Source organism: Cryptomeria japonica, chromosome 4 (genome assembly GCF_030272615.1).
Source record: "Cryptomeria japonica chromosome 4, Sugi_1.0, whole genome shotgun sequence".
Taxonomy (NCBI): domain Eukaryota; kingdom Viridiplantae; phylum Streptophyta; class Pinopsida; order Cupressales; family Cupressaceae; genus Cryptomeria; species Cryptomeria japonica.
Genome location: NC_081408.1, coordinates 16,622,125 through 16,643,732, shown reverse-complemented (window position 1 = coordinate 16,643,732; position 21,608 = coordinate 16,622,125). Strand labels below are relative to the sequence as shown.

The 21,608-nt window shown below is 32.5% G+C and overlaps 1 protein-coding gene across 13 annotated transcripts; it reads left to right on the top strand.

Moving 5' to 3' along the window:
• Positions 1-873: 873 nt before the first annotated feature.
• LOC131065323 (uncharacterized) lies at positions 874-9,484 on the top strand. 13 transcript variants are annotated; one of them, XM_057999805.2, is made up of 6 exons: positions 874-994; positions 1,080-1,132; positions 1,271-1,336; positions 2,051-2,133; positions 2,526-2,576; positions 7,059-9,484. In XM_057999805.2, exons 5-6 carry the CDS (start codon positions 2,543-2,545, stop codon positions 8,882-8,884), a joined length of 1,860 nt encoding a protein of 619 aa, XP_057855788.2. In that variant the 5' UTR covers positions 874-994; positions 1,080-1,132; positions 1,271-1,336; positions 2,051-2,133; positions 2,526-2,542; the 3' UTR covers positions 8,885-9,484. The 13 variants fall into 13 exon arrangements, with proteins under 13 accessions (XP_057855788.2, XP_057855787.2, XP_057855786.2 ...); XM_057999804.2 differs by having other exon boundaries at positions 1,236-1,336; XM_057999812.2 differs by having other exon boundaries at positions 875-994; positions 1,236-1,336; positions 2,526-2,580.
• The last annotated feature ends 12,124 nt before the right edge of the window (positions 9,485-21,608 follow it).

Below are 21,608 nucleotides of genomic sequence, written 5' to 3'. Positions count from 1 at the left end.
TTCTAGTTTTTATATGTGCAGGCGGTTTCAGGAAAATGAGAAAACACATAAGGATCCACTTGCCCTTGGAAGATTGAAAAAGAAAGCAAGCACCGAGGCACCACCCAAAAGATATATAAATAATCCAGCAACAATAGCATTGAGGAAAGATTTAACACAATAGGTATTGTGTATTTGTAAACTGGTTGGCCAAGCCTAACTGTAAATCAACAAAAATGGCAATTAACGTAAACTCATATGCTAGGAAGAAATTCCTTGGGCAAGATTGGAGGTTTTTTTACCTCGGTTCTTTCCTACTAGTGCCCACACTGAATCGAGATGTAACATTTTAAATTCAATAAAAATATTACGGCTGCGACCTATTACCTATCAAAAAAAAAAATATTTTGACATGTGAATGGTTGTCAAATTTAAGATAAAAAATAAAAGTTAACTTTAACACACTCACACTATTTCACTTCACCCCTTTGCCATTGTAAAATGCCTATTGACATTAATTATCTTTAATTTTATTAGGTTATTTAATTTAATTTATTATGAAAATTAATTTTAAATAAATAATAATAATATAATATAATTAAAATTAATTAATTCAATTTAATTTAATTTTTAATTAATCAACTTTAATTTATTATAAAAATTAAATTTAAATGATCTAAAATTGATTTTAATTATTTAATTTTATTTTATTAACACTCACTAATACATTAAATTAAATATTTTAATTTTTTTTTTTTAAGAATCATACATGAATGTAATACACTCTTCAACTATAAAAAATTTAAATAATCTCTCACATATTATCAACCGCTTTAGATGTTAGGTCACCCTCATCCCAAAGGTGTACTTGCATAAACCCCACTATATCAACTAAAAAGTCTCCACTCACAGGTAGCATAATTTAAATTTTTCTGCCAAAGCACCCCACTTCCTTTACCCAAAGTCCCGGTCACCGGGAATAAGGGGTCAGCTGTGCACAGAATGACGGACACCTGTAAGTTGAATTGCGGTTCAAATTTTTTCCCTTTTTCTGATATGTGTACAGACGCTAAAACAGCTTTTGTACTGTCTAAAAACAGAAAATTACGCTGCTTTGAATGCCTGCAAATTTGGAAGCTCAAATAATGCACAGGTATTTTTTGGGGTATTAAAAAAAAGAATGTTCAACATGAGTCCTGCACTCGAATTCCTCAAAGATTGTAGTGATATGTTTTTATTTTCTGCCTTTTTGACAGGCAAGGAAGATGAGTTTTGTTATTTATTTTGTAAGGTTTAATTTGGAGTGAGAGGAGGACAGGGTTTCTGATCTTACGGGCCTCTTTAATTAGGGTTTGAGGTAAGTTTTTAAAGATTTTTTACTTAATTTTTTTGAAGATAGTTTATCTTTTAGATTTGCTGCGTACAGTGCTTTTTTGGCTTCGTTATTATGTAGGAATTGTTTCGGTTGTTCATTATTTGAATTTTTTTAGTCAAATGAATTTGAGGGTTTTCTTTTCGCGAGAGAATATTGAGTTAAGTGAAAATGAATTTATGCTATTGAATATGTGCTGTTTATTTCTTTACTTTTTAATTTCTCAGTGCTTTCAAATTCTGATAAAATGTTTTATTTCTCGGAAAACTTGATTTTGCTACCTATTTATTTGAATTTTTGGTCAAAATGGATTTCAAGTGGGTCCTTTGTTTTTACCTTAGAATTTTAAATAATTAATTTTTCTCTTTTATCACTACTTTTATTTCCGTGTTCTTTCGAATTTTGGAATTGCATGCAATATTTTTTGAAAATTTGCCTTTGTTGTCCATTTTAATTTTTTTTTAAATGGAATTTCAAGTGGGTGGTATTATTTTTCTTTTTATTCAAGAATTTGAATTTTTTTAGGTGAAAATCAATTTAGTTTTTAATATAGGTATATATTTATTTGATTACTTTTATTTCTTAGCGCTTCCTTGATCTATTAGTATGCCTAAATCTTGGAAATTCTGAAGTTGTTTTTATATATTCAGTTTTTAATTTTGATAAAATGTTTTTTAATTTTTCCTAATTATTTTGCAGATCATTTAAGTTTCTATTTTGATTCGGTGAAGTTCCTATTTTCGAGGCAGCTTTGGCTTAGTTGAAATTACAATAGTGGGGTGGTATCTCTCCAGTCAATTTCATTTCTATATAAGCTTCCCAAATTTGACAATCTACATTATTCTTTCGAAACTTAAGTAGTTTTGTTAGATAGTCAGTTTCAAATTCTGATATAATGCCTTTGATTTCAAATTATTTTAAAGATTTGGATAGTGTTTTAAAATTTTTAATTGTTTAAAGGCCCCTGTTTCTTGAGATAGCTTCGGGTGTAGTTGCAATGAATTAGGGTATCTGTTTGTTGAATGTTCAACTTCATTTCTTTGAAAGCTTTCAAATTCTGACTATCTGCTTTATTCTTGGAAAACTGCTGAAGCTTTATATATTTACAAATAACTTTCAATTTGTTGTAAGTTATTTCTTTTGATTTGGGAAATTCTCTCATGTCGTGAATTAGGCTTGGGCTTAGTTGCAATGCCCGAGGAGCATCTCTTCAGTCAATTTCGTTGTATGTAAGTGTAACCTTTCAAATTCTGACAATCTGCATTATTCTTGGAAAAATGGTGAAGTTTTTTTATGCGGTCATCTTTTTGAATTTGATTTCTGATAAACATTGTTATTTTTAAAATATATTTCAATATTTTCTGATTGTCTTGATTTGGGAAATTCCCCACTTTTGTGAGTTAACTTTCAGCTTATTTTTTATGACTGAGGGATATCTCTGCAGTCAACTTTTGATAAAGTGCTTCATTTTTTAAATTGCTTTCATGATCATGTAAGTTTTTTAAGTTTATTTTGGTTTCCTTTTGGAGTAAATTTGTGCTTGGTTGCCACGGCCAGGGGTATCTCTTTCATCAAACTCGCTTGTTTTGGGTAGGCCATATTGTATTTACTATTTTAATCCAACTTCAACACTTCATGTTTTTTCCCGGGATTTGAACATTGGGCTTCCTAATGATTTCACCAACTCAGCTCACCCTATTGGACAATTGATTTTGAGCCTTCAGATTCTGTTAATTTGCATTATTCTTAACAACTGCCAAGTTATTCTATAATTTTTTAATTTTATATTTCAAATTCTGACAAACTATTACTTAGTTGAAAATTTTTGTAGTTTTTCATTTCATCTATGTCAATTTCTGATAAACTGCTTTATTTTTATAAAATATCTGGAAACATTGTTGTTCTATATGCTTTTCTTTATTGATGTGCCTAGATTTCTCTTCAGGGATGAACAGATTTGATGATTTAATTTGACCATTAAGATGAGTCTCTTCTCGTTTTCTGGTATTTCTAGATTTCTCTTTGGGGACAAAAAAGGATCATGAAAAATATAATAGGTTGCTGATCTTTTTTATGATCCAGTTTACCCATTAAGTTGGATTTAGAAGATAGAAGTGAAACATTGTTGCAAAATATACAACCCAAACAACCATAATGGCCATGAAGGACTGTGAACAATAATAACAAATATTATTTTTAAGGCTTCACGGAAACATAATTAAAGTTCCAGAGATTCAAAAGTATAAGTAAAAGAAACCATAGAGAAAGGGGTATCAGCATACTTCCGGCCTAAGTCACCAGGGTCGAATTCGAATTTGAAGTTCGACAGCTTTGAAATTCGAATGAAGTTCAATGAGGAAAAAATTCAAAATGTATAAAATTCGAATTAAATTCGCCATATGTAATTTTTTTAATTTTTAAATAAATATATGTAATAGATCTATAAAATTGCCTAAATACTTTAACATTGATAAATAGATTTGAAATCATTACAAAAAGATGACACATTTATAAAATATAAACCATAGGAAACATATGCTTTCACAATTGCAAAGATGTTCTTTTGTCAAAAAGGTACAATAACAGTCAAAGACTTTAGAACTTTAAAATAATTCTGTCATCAAGAGCACTTGGCTGGGATGCCAAATCATCATCATCTGTATCACTACTCAGTTCATCATCTGCAAAGTCAGGCTCATCTGCATCTGGCATTGCTATGCCTTCAAGAGTTTGTTCTAAAGAAGGTTCTTTGCTGATTTGTTCATCAACAATTTCAAATTGCTGCAAGCATAGACAAGATCTCCCAACTTTCCAGTCAACAATTTGTTCCTCTTTTTGGAATGGATGTGGTCAAAGCAACTCTAGTTCCTCTCACAAGCTGATGAACTTCCTCCCTGACTCAAAATTCGAATAGCAAACTCTTGTAGTTCAGGAGCTGATGATCCATAAGCGATCCACCATCTATATCCAGGCATACGTGGCGAGTCATATTTGGCTTCTGCCCCTCCAAACATCCCTTCTCCTCTCTTGTATTGCCAACTTTGATCTCTAATTAGTGCTGCAATTTCTGGATCTGGTACATATCTGCTATTGGCTTGGTAAAGCCCTGCCATGATTTCATTATCACCCCTTCTATCAATAGCAAACAACTTAGGCTCCAAAAAGCAAGCTGCTGCATGTAAAGTTGTGTGCATCATTTTCCATCTGTAATCAACTGTCTCCCATATCTGCATATATTCTGCTTCTTCATTATTTAGTGCTTTTTGAATAGATTCCTTACACCGGTCCATGCTTTCATAAAGCAAGCCAAGGCAAGGAGTGTCACCATCAACCATATGAAGCACATCAACAATTGGTTCACATACAAGCAAAACTTTGATTGTTTGCTGCTGTATTTATTAACAATTGGTTGAAGGTCGGGCGATTGGAACTAGTGCGTCCGTGACTGCAAATCAAGCCTCAACATACACTTTGATTGTTTGGCGCCGTATTTATTAACAAAACTCGACGAAACCCTAAAATGCGCAAGGGAAAAAACACTTTTCAGCAAACACGTCATCCCTAATTTTTTACGGATTTTATAAAATGTTTCAAGTTCGGCGAATTTCGACTTAAAGGTTGAAATTCGGCCGAACCTAGTGACTTAGCTTCCTGCCATTTCATACCAGATGACACCTCACCTCGTCTAGCAATCCTCCTTGATCTGAACCCAACTTCCTTTCTCACCTACTCCCTCCCAAGAATTCGGAGAGGATACGTCCAGTGAGGAAAACACACCCCTTGAAAGTTTGAGATACTTCCTTGAGTCATCATAAGGCTGTCTAGGACCTTGCCAACGTTATTATAGTAAGCCTGAAGCAGAAACAGCTCATGGCATACATATCTTTCATCCTTAGGGTCTGCCATTCCTTCTGCTGTTGTCTCAACTTTCATAGGAGGTACCTCCATCTTCACCAATGGCTTCTCAATCTCTCTTACCCAGCCATCTCAATTGATGAGGACAACACCATGTCATCAAAATTCCACTGCAGGAAAAGCTTTAGCAGCCAAAGCTGTAGTTCTTGAATTGGCAGATCCACTTCTAATTTATAGATGAAATCCTTGCATATGGTAGCCCCTAGAATGTAGATCTCCACACAGACCTATGCATTCATGTCCATGCTGCAATCCACCATGACCATGCTGCCTGAGCCATGACATTTTAAAAAGAAAGATCACCCAACACCAACCAGACATGACCCAATTATAAATGAAGAAATGATACTGCATGAGCCAAACAAGCTTATAACGTTTTGTCCCTATAGCACCGAACAAATCAATAATCATTACCAGCTCCCATGTGTTGAGATGATGCCACCTTTGCAGAAATTAATCAAACCTCAAACTAAATAAACCACTGCCTAAAAATAATGACGCTTGGTCATCAAGTAATTTAGAAAATATGATGGTTTATAAGTGAGAGGAATCCATCCCTTACCAAGAAGACAGGAAATTTCTGTAAAGGTCTGTGAATGGTCCTGATCAATGCTGCTTTATGCCAGGAACAGCACTAGCCTTCCTTCTGCAATGTTGGAAAATAACTTCTTTAAACTTAGTACTCAAAGCAATCACCTCTTCAGAATCTTCCACTTAAGGCTTCAGCCCTTATTAAGAGCATTGATTACTACTATGGGATCATTTTCAATCACTAAATTCTGTACATCGAAGGATGTGGCAACCTCCAGACTTCACACTCCTCCTTCCTATTCTTTGCCATTATTAGTTCTGATTCCCAAAAAGAAATAGTCCCCATGTACAAAACTTCTGTCATCTTTCCAATAATGAAACCTGCACCTTTAACACACAGATGGCCTTGGGATGCACCATCAAAATTAAACTTTACAAAAGTTTTAGTTGGAATTCTCATCTCAGATTCACTTACTTCACTTGAAAAGGGCAGGAAACTAAATTATTTCCTACAGGTTTATTGCCTTTTAAACCTTTAATATGGGGATGAACTGCTTCAAATTTAAGTAGCTTGTGATCTTTTTATTTATTTGAAGCTTTCTGTTTTCGAAAAAACTGATTGTTTTTGAAATTCCCTTAATATCTTTTTGGAGCTTTTAAATTTCAATACACTGCTTTGTTTTTAAATTCTAGCAAAGTGTTTTGTTCTTGGATTCCCCATCAAATTACTTGTTTACATATTCAAGATCTGATCTGTTTTCTTGTAGAGAACTCACCAAAATTTTTACTTATTTTAATGCTTTCAAATTCTGATAAAACTATTTTCTTGTTGAGAACTTGCTAGATTTCTTATATACTTATTTTTATGCTTTAAAATTCTGATAAACTGCGTTATTCTTAGAATCTCTTCAAATTGTTTTGAGCTTTCAAGTTTCGATAAACTTCTTTACCTTTGAAAAGTCTATGGAAGACATCTTATATATTATTTTAAATGTTCAAATTCTCAATATTCTGCTTTATTTTTGTGATTGCTGCCAAATCCAGTGCAAATATGTGTACATGGTTTGAACCCTTACTTTGTGTGGTTAAAGCTTTTTCATTTTGCTATTTGAAGTCACTTTGTAGGTCTAGGTTGTGTCATAACGCCTATTAGCAATTTATTCCGACTTGTAGTTGTAAATAGGAACAGAATTATAAATTTATGCTTAAATAATTGTGAGAGAATGATGGGCTAACCATTTTGTTGTTTTTGTTATGACAGGGTTCAAGCTTGATATGTCTGTGGATACTGAGAATGAAACTTTGTCGTGGAGCAACATGTATTTGGTGAAGAAGCACAAAATAATTCAAAATGAAGTGGTTGAAGTGTTAAAGTTATGGCTGATGACTGAGAGTAAGGTCAATGAAGAAGAACTGAAGCGAGTTTGGAAAACCCTCTTTTTTAAGACCAACAAACACCTGACCTGCTGTAAATTGTTTGAAAAATTGTCAGCCATTGCTGAAGCTCTTGACATAAATCTAGCTCGACAATATTTTCAGCTCTTTTTGATGGCAATGAAAAAGGAACAGGGTGTTATTGATCATTTCAATCTTGATAACTTCAATCATGTGCTTGGTGGGATTCTTTGTCACATGCATTTTGTGCTTGACAAGAATTTTTGGGATTGTGATCTTGTAAATAAATTCATGGGTGCCATTGTGCAGAGAACTTTGTTGGCTGTAGGCAAACCTCAGGGAATGGATTCATATTTTGCAGACAGGTACCTTGGTGCACTTCATTGGTTTCTTCCTATGCCTCTTGATTCTTGTGGGCATTTGATTGAGATTAGGCTCCAATTTAAGAGAGTGAAAGACAATGCATTTACTTGCCTTGTGGAAAATGGACAAAACCTCTTAAAGGGAAACCAGGAAGGGCAGGATGTTGACACCAAGAAGGAGAACCTTGGATCCATTGGAATAACTAATAGCCTCTTGCAGTCGGTTACTCCTCCTAGCCTGCAAGATAATGGACCATTTCTGGACAAGTTAGGCAGGGAATTCGTCAAGCTTTATCAACAATTAGCTTCATCTGGAGTTGTGGTTTCATTATATGGGGCTATGATGCCGAAGATACATTACAATGTTGCTACACAGAAATTATTAGAGGTGAAATCTCTTTATATACATGAATTACAAGCTGATTCTGGTTTGCCAATTAACCATTGTTGGGTGAACAATGCAGAGATTGTTGATCACATCAGCGACTCTGAAAATAATTTGAATAGTGAGATGAAGCCACGGAATTCAGAGCTGGTTGAAAGCACCATTGAAAGATGTTTGATGTGCAAACACAGTGTAAAACATGAGAATAGTAATTTTGGAAGTCTAGAAAAGGAAGTAAATGCACAAGCAGAAAGGGTACAGGATAAAATGGATGAGTTAAACCTCAACCATGCATGCAGTTACCAGGATGTCATCAGTGATAATAAAGAAAAGAGTTTGGAAGTTGTGTCTGGGGATGACGGTGATACAATGATGATAGATGCTTCAGCAATCTCAAATCTTGAGCAGCAATCTGAGGAGGCTGATGATGATTTGGACAACTTCAATTCACCAGTGGCATCTCTTCCAACTCCTGTTTCTCCTTTGAATACTGGATCAAAGAAGAGGATAAGGGAACTAAATTCAGAAATTGGACTTAATGGAGGTTTAAGTTCTGCAAGTTATCATGAAAGTGACAAAGATAGTGTTTGTTCTGACCTTTTCTGTGATGCCACATCTGCTGGTGGAAGTGTACAGAAAATAGCAAAGAGGGTTAGGTTCTCTTTAAAGAACAATATTGTTTGGAGGCCTCATAGTCCTCTGCCACCAGAGAGCCTGAGGGTCCCTCCATCCGCTACTCCAAGAGGCAGTGCATTGAAGAGGGGGGTTCCTCCAGGTCCCGTTTGTATCATGAAGAAATCTCCAAGGAAAAAGCCACCCCCTAAACAAAAGTCAGTAGTTGTAGCTGTCCGAAAGACTGCTAGAAATACCAAGAATTCTTCAACAAGTGCCATAGTTTCAACGAGCTCCATGGTTTTACGAAAACATCGGGCAGTTGCTCGCTAAATTCAGTGCAAAGACAAGAATATCTTCAAGTCATTACTTTCGTTGATCCATGTCCATATGCTTTTTGACAAAGGGAGTGGTTTTTGAGTAGAATCGTGTGACAGCTGATGGTCATTGATGCTTTCACTTTAATCAGGATGATTTTCTTACAAGTCTCTTGCTATTGTGTGTGAAATGAATCATGAGAAAATTGTACGGGAGAACAGATTGTGGAAAGATGCATCGCTTTTTTGCTTCCTGGGCATAGGAAAGAGGTGGAGTCAGGTGCTTGTTTTGTTCTTTTTATTGATTTCAAAGGGGTAAACAGAAAAATCAAAATAGGGAAGACAAGATTGTGGAGCTCGTGTGAAGATACAGGGAATAGAGAGTAGCATGCATTGATTGGCTACAAATTTACTTTAACGCATTTTGGAATTATTCATCTCGAGGAATGACTTATCCTTGTTGAGGATTCCTGTTGCTTTATTTAGTTCTCAAATACTCGTTATTTAAAGACAAGTTTAAGTGAGAACCATTCAAGTCAGTATTGTATCAGTATACATAAATATCTAAACATGGCTCTTATATGAATCTAAAATATCGTATGATCTTTTGGTTTTAGTGCCAAGAACTCATTGACGAAATTTTATATGATTAAGATGTTGCAAGGCTTTATGTTGATTGTTTACAGAAATGTGTTTTGCATAGTTTTCTTTGGAGAAGTTTCTCCATCAATTGTTGTAAACTAGAGGAGAAGCCTTCTTACTCCTGATTTATTTTGATTGACAATGTTGAAATTGTACATCTGAACGGAATGTTCTAGACAAATTTATTCATAAAATGACTATTATTGTTTATTACCCAATTCCATCTATTTTGGGTACTTGATAGTGAATGAAGTGCTATATGATATGAAATTTATATGATGACAGATGCCACTGGATCGGTGGATAATTTAGCTTATTTAATTGTCTCTCTAGCTTGTGATCAATTTTAACCTTGATTACCTGATGCTCTTTTGATATAAACCTTGAAATTCTGTAAATGAAGCATCTGTTCATTAGGCAACTTTGAGACAAATGGTGCTATGACTTCAAGATTTTCCCAAATCATAATGAGTCAACTTTTGTTCTGTGCATAAGCTGTAAATTACACAGCGCAGTGGCTATTCAATTCAGATTTTTTCTGGCTTTCGTCATAGCTCCAAAGACCCTTTGCCTTTTTGAGGATTCAGTACGAATTCAAGGCATTTGGTTAAGCTAGGTATTTTGTTCTCTAGTTTGGAACATGGATGTAGTCAGAACTGTACAATATCTTTTTGCATTGCTGTTTAGAAATTGTAATTAATCTTTACGGTCTTGCACGTACTTTTCATTCAGGTTTTGCTATTGTTGGTCTGATATTATTCAATTCTATGATCTGGGAACCTTTAAAATAAAGTGACAAGCTATGATAGTAGTCACTTGAGTTATGGTCAACACCATGTATAATGGTTGTTCAACTATAAGAATAATATATTGCAGAAGTCAGAGCAAATGAATGCACTAATGTGTTGATATTTACCCCTTTTTCTAATTCTAATGGCATGAACTTCAATCAAATCTATTTTATTAATATCATAGTGCGTATTAGTCTTTAACTATGCATTGACCAGGTACGTCAAAGTTTTATGATGGGAGTCGGAGAGATTAGAGCTCATATGGAAACGTATGTCTTTTTCGACTTTTATTGGTGTATATCTAATTGCACATTACCAATGCTTCGAGGAACTAATTTTGCTATCTACGATGCACCGTGAAGCTGCAATGCTTTGAGGATCTAATTTTGCTATCTGATATAAATATTGCATATCATCGGGCAATGCACCGTGAATCTGTAGGAAATGCTTTTACACAAACTTGAGTTCTCATCATGTAGGTCTAAGTTTACCCAATAATGGTGGTTTTCGAGCCACTATTGACATCCCATGGTTTATAGGGAAGAGCCTGCTTTGTCAAGAGCAACAAGGGCTTGAACAAGGGCTTGTTCTCCAAGCTGTTGGGCTTGCTTATCCCAATTCCCATGGTTAAAAAAAACTTACTTCGAATTTCGTAAACCCCTTAATTGAAGATAATCTTATAGAGAAATGTTTCTAAATGTTTGGAAGGAGCTTTGTTTTCAATATGAACTGGCTGTTAAAATTCCCCAATCAAAAAAAAACCTGGGTGTTTTGTCACGGGGATGTTTCGGAGATGTGGGAGACTTGGGGAAATGTTCCTCTGTTGCACCACCATTGCTACCCGTGTAGTTGGGGATGCTTTCGAGTCTCCATCAAAGAGGGGTTATTGGGGATGCTTTCGGGTGTCTCCATCAACGAGGGGATGTTTTCAAGGTGCCCCCCATGGTTTGGAGATACTATTGAGACTCTCAGATGTTTTGAGATGCTTAGGAGAGTTTCAAGTGTCTTTGGATTGGACCTGACTGCTAGGCGTCCCTCGTTGTAGATCAATGTAGAAGTCAAATTAAAATAAGATAAATCAAAAAGCTTTTTGGATCTTTGTGCCACAAATCCTAAAGCGAATGGTTTATGGGTCTGCCCTGCATCCTAAGCAGTCCCAAAAACTTATAGATAGACATTCAAGCCTTATTAATGTCGATATCCATTCTACAATGACAGCAAGGGGTGGAGTGTGACTGTGTTAATGTTAACTTTTATCTTCCAGCTTAAATTTGACAACCATTGACACGTCAAAATATTAATATTAATTATAAACTTAAGAGGTTTAAATAAACAACATATAAAATAAAATATACCCTCATTAAAATTATAAGTTTTAGATAGATATATAACTAGTATACTTATATTCCTAGAAAATATATGTAAATTATGCCGAAAGGTATCAAATTTTAAAATTATAAACTTAAAATTTTAAGAATTAATCAAGTTTAACTGGAATATAATCAAAATTGAGAAGACCCATACATTAACAACCAATAATTTAAGTATACTAATACCACAAAATCAATAGAAACAATGAACCTCCAAATCTACTACATCAACAAGAAACTTGAACTAAATAGATGAAATAAAAACATTACTTCTAACCATTGCTTAATGCTCTCATCATCATCACATGACATTCTCTTTTTTTAAAACTAACTTAAAAACACTAAATTTGAATATGTTATAATGATTGAATACTCCTAAAACTTGCACAAGACAAATAAATTTAATTACAAAGATATTTAAAATAATCCAGCATGTCATAATTACAATATTTCTTAAAAAAAATATATTTTATAATTTTTATTTTTAATGATTTTTTTGAGCAATGATAAGTAGTTTAAAATTTAAATATAAAAAACTAGATATCAATTATCAAATAAAAAAAATGTATCTGAGAAAAAATAAATAATGTAAATACAATATAATTTAAAATGAAATAAAATAATTTTAAAGTAAATAAATCTAAATTCAATATAATTTAAATATTTCTATATGTAGTAGATATTGTTGATTTTCCCAGGTTTTATTGGATGTATTTTAATGTATATATCTGATACTTGCATTCTTGGAATTCTATGTGTTCTCAAATTGAATAACATTATACTATATATATTCCTTTGGAGAGGCATGTCCTTGAACGGACATGTCTCTCCTTTAATTATAATAATTTAATCAATATTATAATGTTTCATCAATCAATTATTAATTTAGAATAATATAATAGATTAATATTGAATATTAAGTTTTATATGATTAATAATAATATAATAATATATTATTACTAATCAACACATATTATATGTATTCTAAATGATCATTCGACTGGAGCTACAAACATTAACACTCCCTCTTGGCTAGGGAGGATGATCAGACAAAATGTGTAGTGATCTCCCATGTCAACACTTATGGCCCTCACCATAGCTGCACAAAACATAATTAACACTCCCTCTTAGCTAGGGAAGATAAAATCAATGCAAATGCATTAGGTCTAGATTAATTATGGAATAGAGAAAATATTATTTCACTATGATATCAGGAAGTATGGTATAAACAAGAATATCAAGGCACATGATATTCACCATAACTCAAAAATATCATCTCATGATATTGGGAGTATTTGCATCAACCATATGATGCTCATCACATGGGACCATAGTCTCAAGGTGTGAATTTGCCTTCATCAGCGATTCTATTCACAAGCTCTTGCGTGGATTACCTCAGTCGGTGATTCTATCGATGAGCTCTCATGTGGATTGCCTCAGTTGGCGATTCTATCCATGAGGTCTCACGTGGATTGCCTCAGTCGGTGATTCTATCCACAAGCTCTTACGTGCATTGTCTCAATTGATGATTCTATCCATGAGCTCTCATGTGGATTGCCTCAGTTGACGATTCTATCCACAAGCTCTTATGTGGATTGCCTCAGTCGACGATTCTATCCATGAGCTCTCACGTGGATTGCCTCAGTCGACGATTCTATCCATAAGCTCTTAAGTGGATTGCCTCAGTTGACAATTCTATCCATGAGCTCTCATGTGGATTGCCTCAGTCGATGATTCTATCGACAAGCTCTTACGTGGATTTACACAAGGCCCATAAGGCATTAAATGATTTCATTAGTATAATAATCAATTGAATCAAGTTTTATCTCATAAGTGTTTCACCTTCAATAGTGAAATCCCTCTCAATCACTATGATCAAAATTGTCACAAGTTGATTGAACCATCTGCTCCCTCTGAAGCTCAAGTTCTGGTATCAACCTCTTGTCCTCTTTTGAAATGTCAGACTCCCTCTACATCTGGTCTTAATCATCAATTTGTTTATAAGCATCAATTTATTTCTCCCTTTAATTCAATTTTATTGTGCTTTCGTCCTGAAGGTATGTCAGAGAGAGATTACAAATAGCTCATAAACTAAATTATCTCGAACATAAATACCAATGATAGAAGCATACAAGATTTTACTAGCCAATATTATAGCATAAATTACAAACTCAATAATTCATGTGCCTTAATAAAACATGGAATACTTATCTTAAGTTTAAAACATTTCCTTTCATAAGGTGAGCCCATATAAGAAATATCACGCATGAATCATCTCTCATCATAATTCCCTTTGAATATTGTAGAACATTTTCATAATTTTGATCAACACTTTCATTATGATCTGCCACACACAGTCGTTAATAAATTTTGCAATTTACCAAATTTATCCAATCTCTTTGGTGAGATGTTAGAAAATATAATTACAAACATTTCCTCCAAGTTATACCCAGATCCAACGATTAAAACAAAAGTTATGACATTTTTCCCAAAACTGCTAACCCTAGGTAGGGTTTCAAGTGACCTGCACCAAAGTCATCATATCTTGCACAAAACTGAATCAAATTTGATGAGATAAACATATTTGAAAACTAGAAACACAGATCTTTCCATCCATATATTATAGTCCTCATTTTGAGGCCAACCAAGGGCCTTACAATGGCATATTTCAGACTGAAAATTCTAGAAAAAACTGAATTCTCCAACCCTCTCCAACCTCCAAATTAAACTTCACAGGCCTGAGCTTTGATACCATGTTGATTTTCCCAGGTTTTATTGGATGTATTTTAATGTATATATCTGATTCAATCTGATACTTGCATTCTTGGAATTCTATGTGTTCTCAAATTGAATAACATTATACTATATATATTCCTTTGGAGAGGCATGTCCTTGAACAGACATGTCTCTCCTTTAATTATAATAATTTAATCAATATTATAATGTTTCATCAATCAATTATTAGTTTAGAATAATATAATAGATTAATATTGAATATTAAATTTTATATGATTAATAATAATATAATAATATAATAATATACCATAATAATATATTATTATTAATCAACATATATTATATGTATTCTAAATGATCATTCGACTGAAGCTACAAACATTAACAGATATAATTTAAAATGAAATAAAATAATTTAAAGGTAAATAAAATAGTTTCAATTGATATCTGTAGATGTATAAATCTGACCATCTAATTAAATAAATATTTATTTAAACCACATCCCCCTATTAATTAAATTTTATTTAATTAATTTCTCTATTTTTCATCTATTTGATTAAATGAATTATTCAATTTATTTAATTAAATTCATCTAACCACTTTCTAATCTTTAATTAAAGTCTTATTTCCTCCCACTTCCATTCTCCTACATTTCCCACTTGCCTCCTAATCATTCTTCTAGAACCTCTCAAATCCCACTTAGCTAGCCTTAATTCTCCTAATCATATGACAACCCTAAATTTTAGGAAGTCACTTCTCAAATTTGGAGGAAAGCCTTCTAAATGCATTTACGACTTTATCTTTTTCAACAAGTTAACTTGTTGAGTTCCCCAAATTTGAAAGGCTCTTACAAATTTGTCCCAAAGTTTTCCTAACCATTAATGGTTAATCCAACCTTCACTCATGGTTAGAGAATTTCTCTCTAACTTAACCCTCATCCAACCCAAAGGTCTCATCAAACACTCATGACTTTGACCCTGATTATCTTATTAACCCTTGCACAAGAGTTTACCTCTTGGGTAAAATCTTTATTCACTAGTTAATCCTAATTAACCCTAACCATACCCTCCTAGGGTGACCCCCATGTCTTCTCAGACATTTAATGCCTCTTACATCTCCTCTCAAGCCATCTCTTGTTGACAATTGTCACCATTTTATTGGTGAAAATTGTAAACATGGATTGAGTAGTTTTCAATCCTAGCCCTTGTTAAGATTATTGAATCTTAACCATCCATTTCCCCATTTCTTCTATAAATAGGACTCACTTTCTTCAATCTCCATCCTCCAAGTTTTAAGCATCTACATTATAGTCTAATTATATCAAGCATTTTAGCCTCTCTTTGTTAGAATAAGATTTTTAGCATTTAAGCATTTTATATCATAGTATATCCATGTCAGCATATCATGTTAGTATAGTTTGTTAATATCTTTATCATATCATTATCTTCATCATAGCTTAGTATCATAGCTTGAACATATCATATAGATCTTAGATGCATTCATGCACATAGATCATTTTATCACTCGTTCTTGGAGTTGTCATTCCTAAAGTCATTTGCTCAATGATCTAAGAGCAAAACATTGGCTTTAGGGATCCTACGAGATAGAGAACAATGAGACACTTCCTGGGAAGTTAACTTCTTTAAACTAGTTTAAGTTAGTTAATCTTTGCACTCAAAAGTTTCACTGGTATGTTGGCCTTTTTGATCTCAGTGTTAGTATTTTGATCACCATAAATCCTGCATACAATATCTATCAACATTTCTTTAGATAGATGTATTTAGGATATCTATACTAGTTGTAATTCAGTTCCAAAATCTAGAAATAGTAAGGACTTGGTGTTGTTGGAAACAAAGTGATAAAATTATGAAAATGATGTGTCACAAAGACTTGTATGGTTTTGAAGGCCAATCACCATTGTTCTTTGATCGTTGCCAAATATAGGTCCTTAAATCCCCTCATCCTCAAGAACCATCCTTTGCATCCCCTCGTCTTCCAACTCAAAACTCTCAAATCTTAAAAATTCTCAACCAAAATTGAATGTAGTAATTTCCTTGATTCAAATATACACAAATATAAAATGCACTTAACATTTTCAATATAAATATTGAAAATAACTATTACACCTAGAATGTTCTATCATTGCTGCTATTATTTGTATTATTGCTATGATATATATGAGGCTTTGGTTTTCCGACATTGTGTAAGAAATAAGTGAAGATTTGTCTAATATTCCTTCATATGTCAATCCAATGTGCATTTTATTCTTATAACTTGTCTAATAGAGCATGAAATGAGTAAGGGTTACTTAAAGGTAATGTGTATATGCAGTATTAGTACAAATGTTTTAAATATATTTATTTAAAAATTAATATTTAATTTATTATATAAGTGTATGAATTATGTTTATTTATATAAATACATGAATATATATTTTGGTTATATATATAGTAAAGTTGGGGTTCGGGAAGGGATTCATTCAATCATCCGCAAACCACGTGCATCAGGTAAGCCCAAGCCTTGGAGTCAAACCCACGGCCCAAGTCAACTCCGCTACCCATGTAGGTTTATATATATTTTTAATTTAAAGAGTTATTTTATTTTTGGATGTAAATTTTAATTAAATTTTTGAAAAAAATGTTATTGATTATTTGGTAATTGTTTTGTTTTGTTTTTATTTTGAAAAGTGTAATAAATATTGTATACTTATATGTTACTTTTTAAAGCTATATTTGCTATTAAATATCAATAATTTGATATTTAAATGATTGTAAAATTTAAGTTAAGAGATTTTTATTGTATGAAAATAATTAAAATCTACATCATGTGTCTAATTGACATTCAATTTTTTCAATAAAATTGAACATCCATTTTCTACACAAATAAAACGAAGTTATGTGATCCATCAATAACACCTATTCAAATGCAACTTTTACCCTTGAAAGTATTAGATACATAACAAAAAGAGAATAATATTCAAATAGATGTATTCTTAAATAATGAAGTAGGGTCACTCTTATGAGAAAGACTAGATTAAATCTCTTATAATATAAATACACTTTTGCATTAGATTCTTTTAGAACAAGAAGAGTAAAGACTTAATTTCCCAAATTCATTTGTGTTCAAATTCAAAACCTACTTTCAAATCAATATATAAAAAAATTGTTTTCAATATACAAAGTTTCAAAATAGTCACGTATTTAATTTTTTTATAACATGATGTAATTATATTGAAATAATTATACATTATTGACGATAATATAAATATATTACATTTTTAATTTCATATATGGTATAATATTGAGATATTATCATAATTTGAAAGCATAGAGGGAGGTGTATTAACATTCATGCTATATAAACATATGAATATACGTTAAACTTCATTATATAGTGGTCAATGAGGTATTATTTATATAGAGGAATCACGTCTCTATTATGAAACACTTGTTAGATTACAAAGAAATGTTGTAATGAAAAATAAAGTCAATTTTGACTGAGAAAAGGTAAATATTTTCTTTAGTAAACAAGATTTTAGTTTATTTACTGCTGCTGCATTTTTCTCTTGATTTTTGATGGTGGCATTATTGGTTGGTTGGACTCTAGGAAGTTCTATTTAGCTCTTGCTATTTCCTCTATTCAAGTTGCTCTAAAAGATAATCAAGATGATAACAAAAAAGATGGTAATGATGGTTGGGACACCTTATAAACACTTTGGACCCTATTGATGTATGAGAAGGCTAAATAACCAAGACCCACCTCCTCCTCCCTTTGTTAGCACTTGCTTAGTGGCCTTAAATAATCGTGTTGTTTTATATTTTAAGATGTAGCCCATTTCACACCTATATATGTAACATTATCTTTTAATTATTAATATATGCAACATTGATAAAAAGTATATGATTTTTTTATTAGAAATTTTAAATAAAAAATATTCAAAAAATTGGCATATCTTAATATAAGCGACTCACTCTCATTATTTTTGACTTCAAGACATAAATATTATTTTTTGTGGGTAGTTGAGGAGGGTACTTGGCGTTGCTAGGGTTTGTGTCTTTTCTGTTATATTTGGATTTCCTTATGTCATACCACACTTCTTGTGCCCTTGCACACATGACCTATACTTTGCATTAGCAAAATGGGGACCCCCTCTTGATTTGATAAGAGTTCTTGAATAAGTGTTTTGAAGGTTCTCTAGTTCCAAGTTTGGTTTTGGTGCTTGAATGCTTTCCTATGATGCCATTGAGTTAATCTAGTGCTTACTTGTCCATTGATGGTCTTGGCTTGCTATTTTCTTGAAGGCGCTTGCGTGAATTGAGAATGTGTTTTGTGATTTTGGGCCACTTGGCAATAGAGTTTATTGTGCTTAGTTGGTTCTTCAAATAAAAAGGACTAATTTAAAGAAAAACATTGATTAAAAATCTATTGCTATCTTGGGTGAAGTCCTAGAGTTTTCACATGCTTTCCCAACCTCCTAAAATACACAAAAGGTTTTTAAAACTATTAAAATCCTTTCAAAAATTAAAAATAATGTGAAAATAATTATTTTTAAATAAAAAATAGAGAAAATAAGTTTTGTGCAACTTCATTTTCAATCTAGATCATTTGATCTCCACCTTTAAATCTTGGCCATTGATGGTGCATTTAGTAATGCACCTTTTATGTTATAATTTTCTATTACCTTTCAGATTAAATTTGACGGTCTCATTTTCTTTGTATTTTGAATGTCACAAGCTTTTGGGTTATATATGTGTATATGTACATGCATGTGTACATGTATGTGTATGTGTATGCATATATATATATATATATATATATATATTCAAAATGATTTTGTGGCATAAAAAAACTAAAATTGCTAAAGACATTTGTCACAATTATCAACTTTAGCAATTATCCTTTTTTATTTAAATGATAAATATGAGGATGGATAATTTAATAAAATAACACAAATAATATTTTATGAGGATTTCAATGCTTTTCATAGTTTTTTTTTTGTAGATTTGAGATACAAAACATAAAATAAAAGTGATGAAACATGAAGATTAAAAAGATAGACACAAGCTTTATGATGGAAAAATGGAACGTACCCATTACATGATATGTAAAAATCACCTCTATAAAAGGAGGGATTATATTCATTTTAGAAAGGGGGAGAAATCTATGAGAGCAATTTTGGGAGAGCAAAAAGATAGAAAAATGACAATTTTTAGTGCAGATTTCTATTGGATGTTTGTCTATAGCTTGCTAGTTCTTCATCGTGGATGGTGATGGATTTTCATTTTGTTGTTTTGGAACTTGGATTATTTGCTGAAATTAAATAAAGTTCCAATGGTTTATGTCTTTAATGGTGGATTTTTCAAAGTTTGTGTAATACTTGCACATGTAATATGGTAGTTTTACACAATTTCTTTATTTTTCATAAAATTCCTTTGGATCTTGCGCTTATAATGTTCATAATTTTTAATTGGTAGATTAATATCTGCTAAGTAACAACACTTATTATATGACTTTAAAAAAGCTTTACATTCTTGTTTCCTATACCAATGTTCAGCCATAATGGCTTCCATATGACCCAAATTCCAACCCATCTATGATCTGAAGGGTTGTACCTTGTAATTATACTAAATCAAAATGTCACCCTCAAGACAAAATGGTGACCATAATTGTGTGTTGCAATATCTATTCTATCGCATAACATATAAAAGCTAGAGGCAACTATCTTAGTATTCATAATATTTACATATCACATCAAACTAGGGCACCTATACCATCTTTGCTTTCTTCTTGATCGACAGTTAGGTCCATACTCCTTGTGGGTCTTCAACTCATCTTCCCACTTTGTGTGCTCCTTGTCGTACTTTGCATTTCTTTATGATTGTGCTAGAGTCATCCTTCTCCAAGTCACAGTCAAGCCCTTCTTTATTTAGATAGTTCTTCACCTTCATTGAGCATAATGCCCATCAATTTCTTAAGAAACACATTGTTTCTTGCAATGACTGACTTCCTACTTTCAAACAATTCCAGCTCTGCAATCATGATCATAGTTAATCTGGGCACCTCCCTCCACTTATAATGTTCGTAATTGGTAATGGTATTGCAGGTTAATTTTTTTTTTTGTGAATTTCGAAGTTAAGAGATAGTAAATTAAATACAAACTAGATCCATTTTATTTTCATTACTTTTTTCTCTCTAAACCCTCATCTTTTCTTCCTTTTTTGAAGATCTGGTTATTTTAGGAGTAAATTAGGCGATTGGAAACTTTTTATGCATTGTTTAGTTTATTTTTTGATCTTCTAACTACATTTAACTGCATGTTTACTTGATTAACAACAACCACTTATACAGGTACAACTACATGAACCACTAGGTTATCCAACATTATCACGATCTAACACAAAGAAACCTAGGGGTTATCAAGCTCTTGAGATTGGTTTCCTTTTAGTAGAGGTGGTGCATTTGATGTTCTACTTGCATGTTGACACACCCCTCAAAAACACGCTTGGTGCAATATATCCTTTTAGTCAGTCCTTTTTATGGCTTGAAATGGCTCAAACCTAATAGTTCATGCTGATGTTGATAGTTTGGTGGCTTTGTACAATGGCTCCTCCAAACAAGTGACCTTGGAAGTTTTTCTCAAGAGTATTTCATGAAGTACAAATTCTAAGTCCCTAATAGATCTATTGTTTTTCCCATCCTTGAGTTTGATAATGCTTGTAAATGGTAAGAAATTAAAAACCAATTCAAAGTAATCGAGTCTTGGTTGCAATCCAATACTCATATTTCTACCACAAAAAATCTAAATTTTGTTGGGTCTTATGTCATCCCCCTTGACACTACCTATAAAATAGATTGACCTATCTTTGGTTTATTATGACTAGCAAAAATAAGGTCTCTAGTCAATTAACTTTGTTTAATAAGGATGACAACATACAAGGAAGGATTCATGTAAAAGAATTTGTAAATTTTATGAATGAGGACATATAGATGAGATTATTTGTTATATCTCTACATAAAAGTGCATTGATTTGGCTTAGAGGCTTCCCTACTCATCACTTATCTACTTGGTATAATCTTGTGACTGCATTTGATGAGAAGTACACAAGTAAGGTGGACCCCATCTCACCTTTTTTGTAAAGTTGTAAACATTAAAAGGAAAAAGGGTGAATCTAGTAAATCTTTTTGTCTTATGTTTGTTATT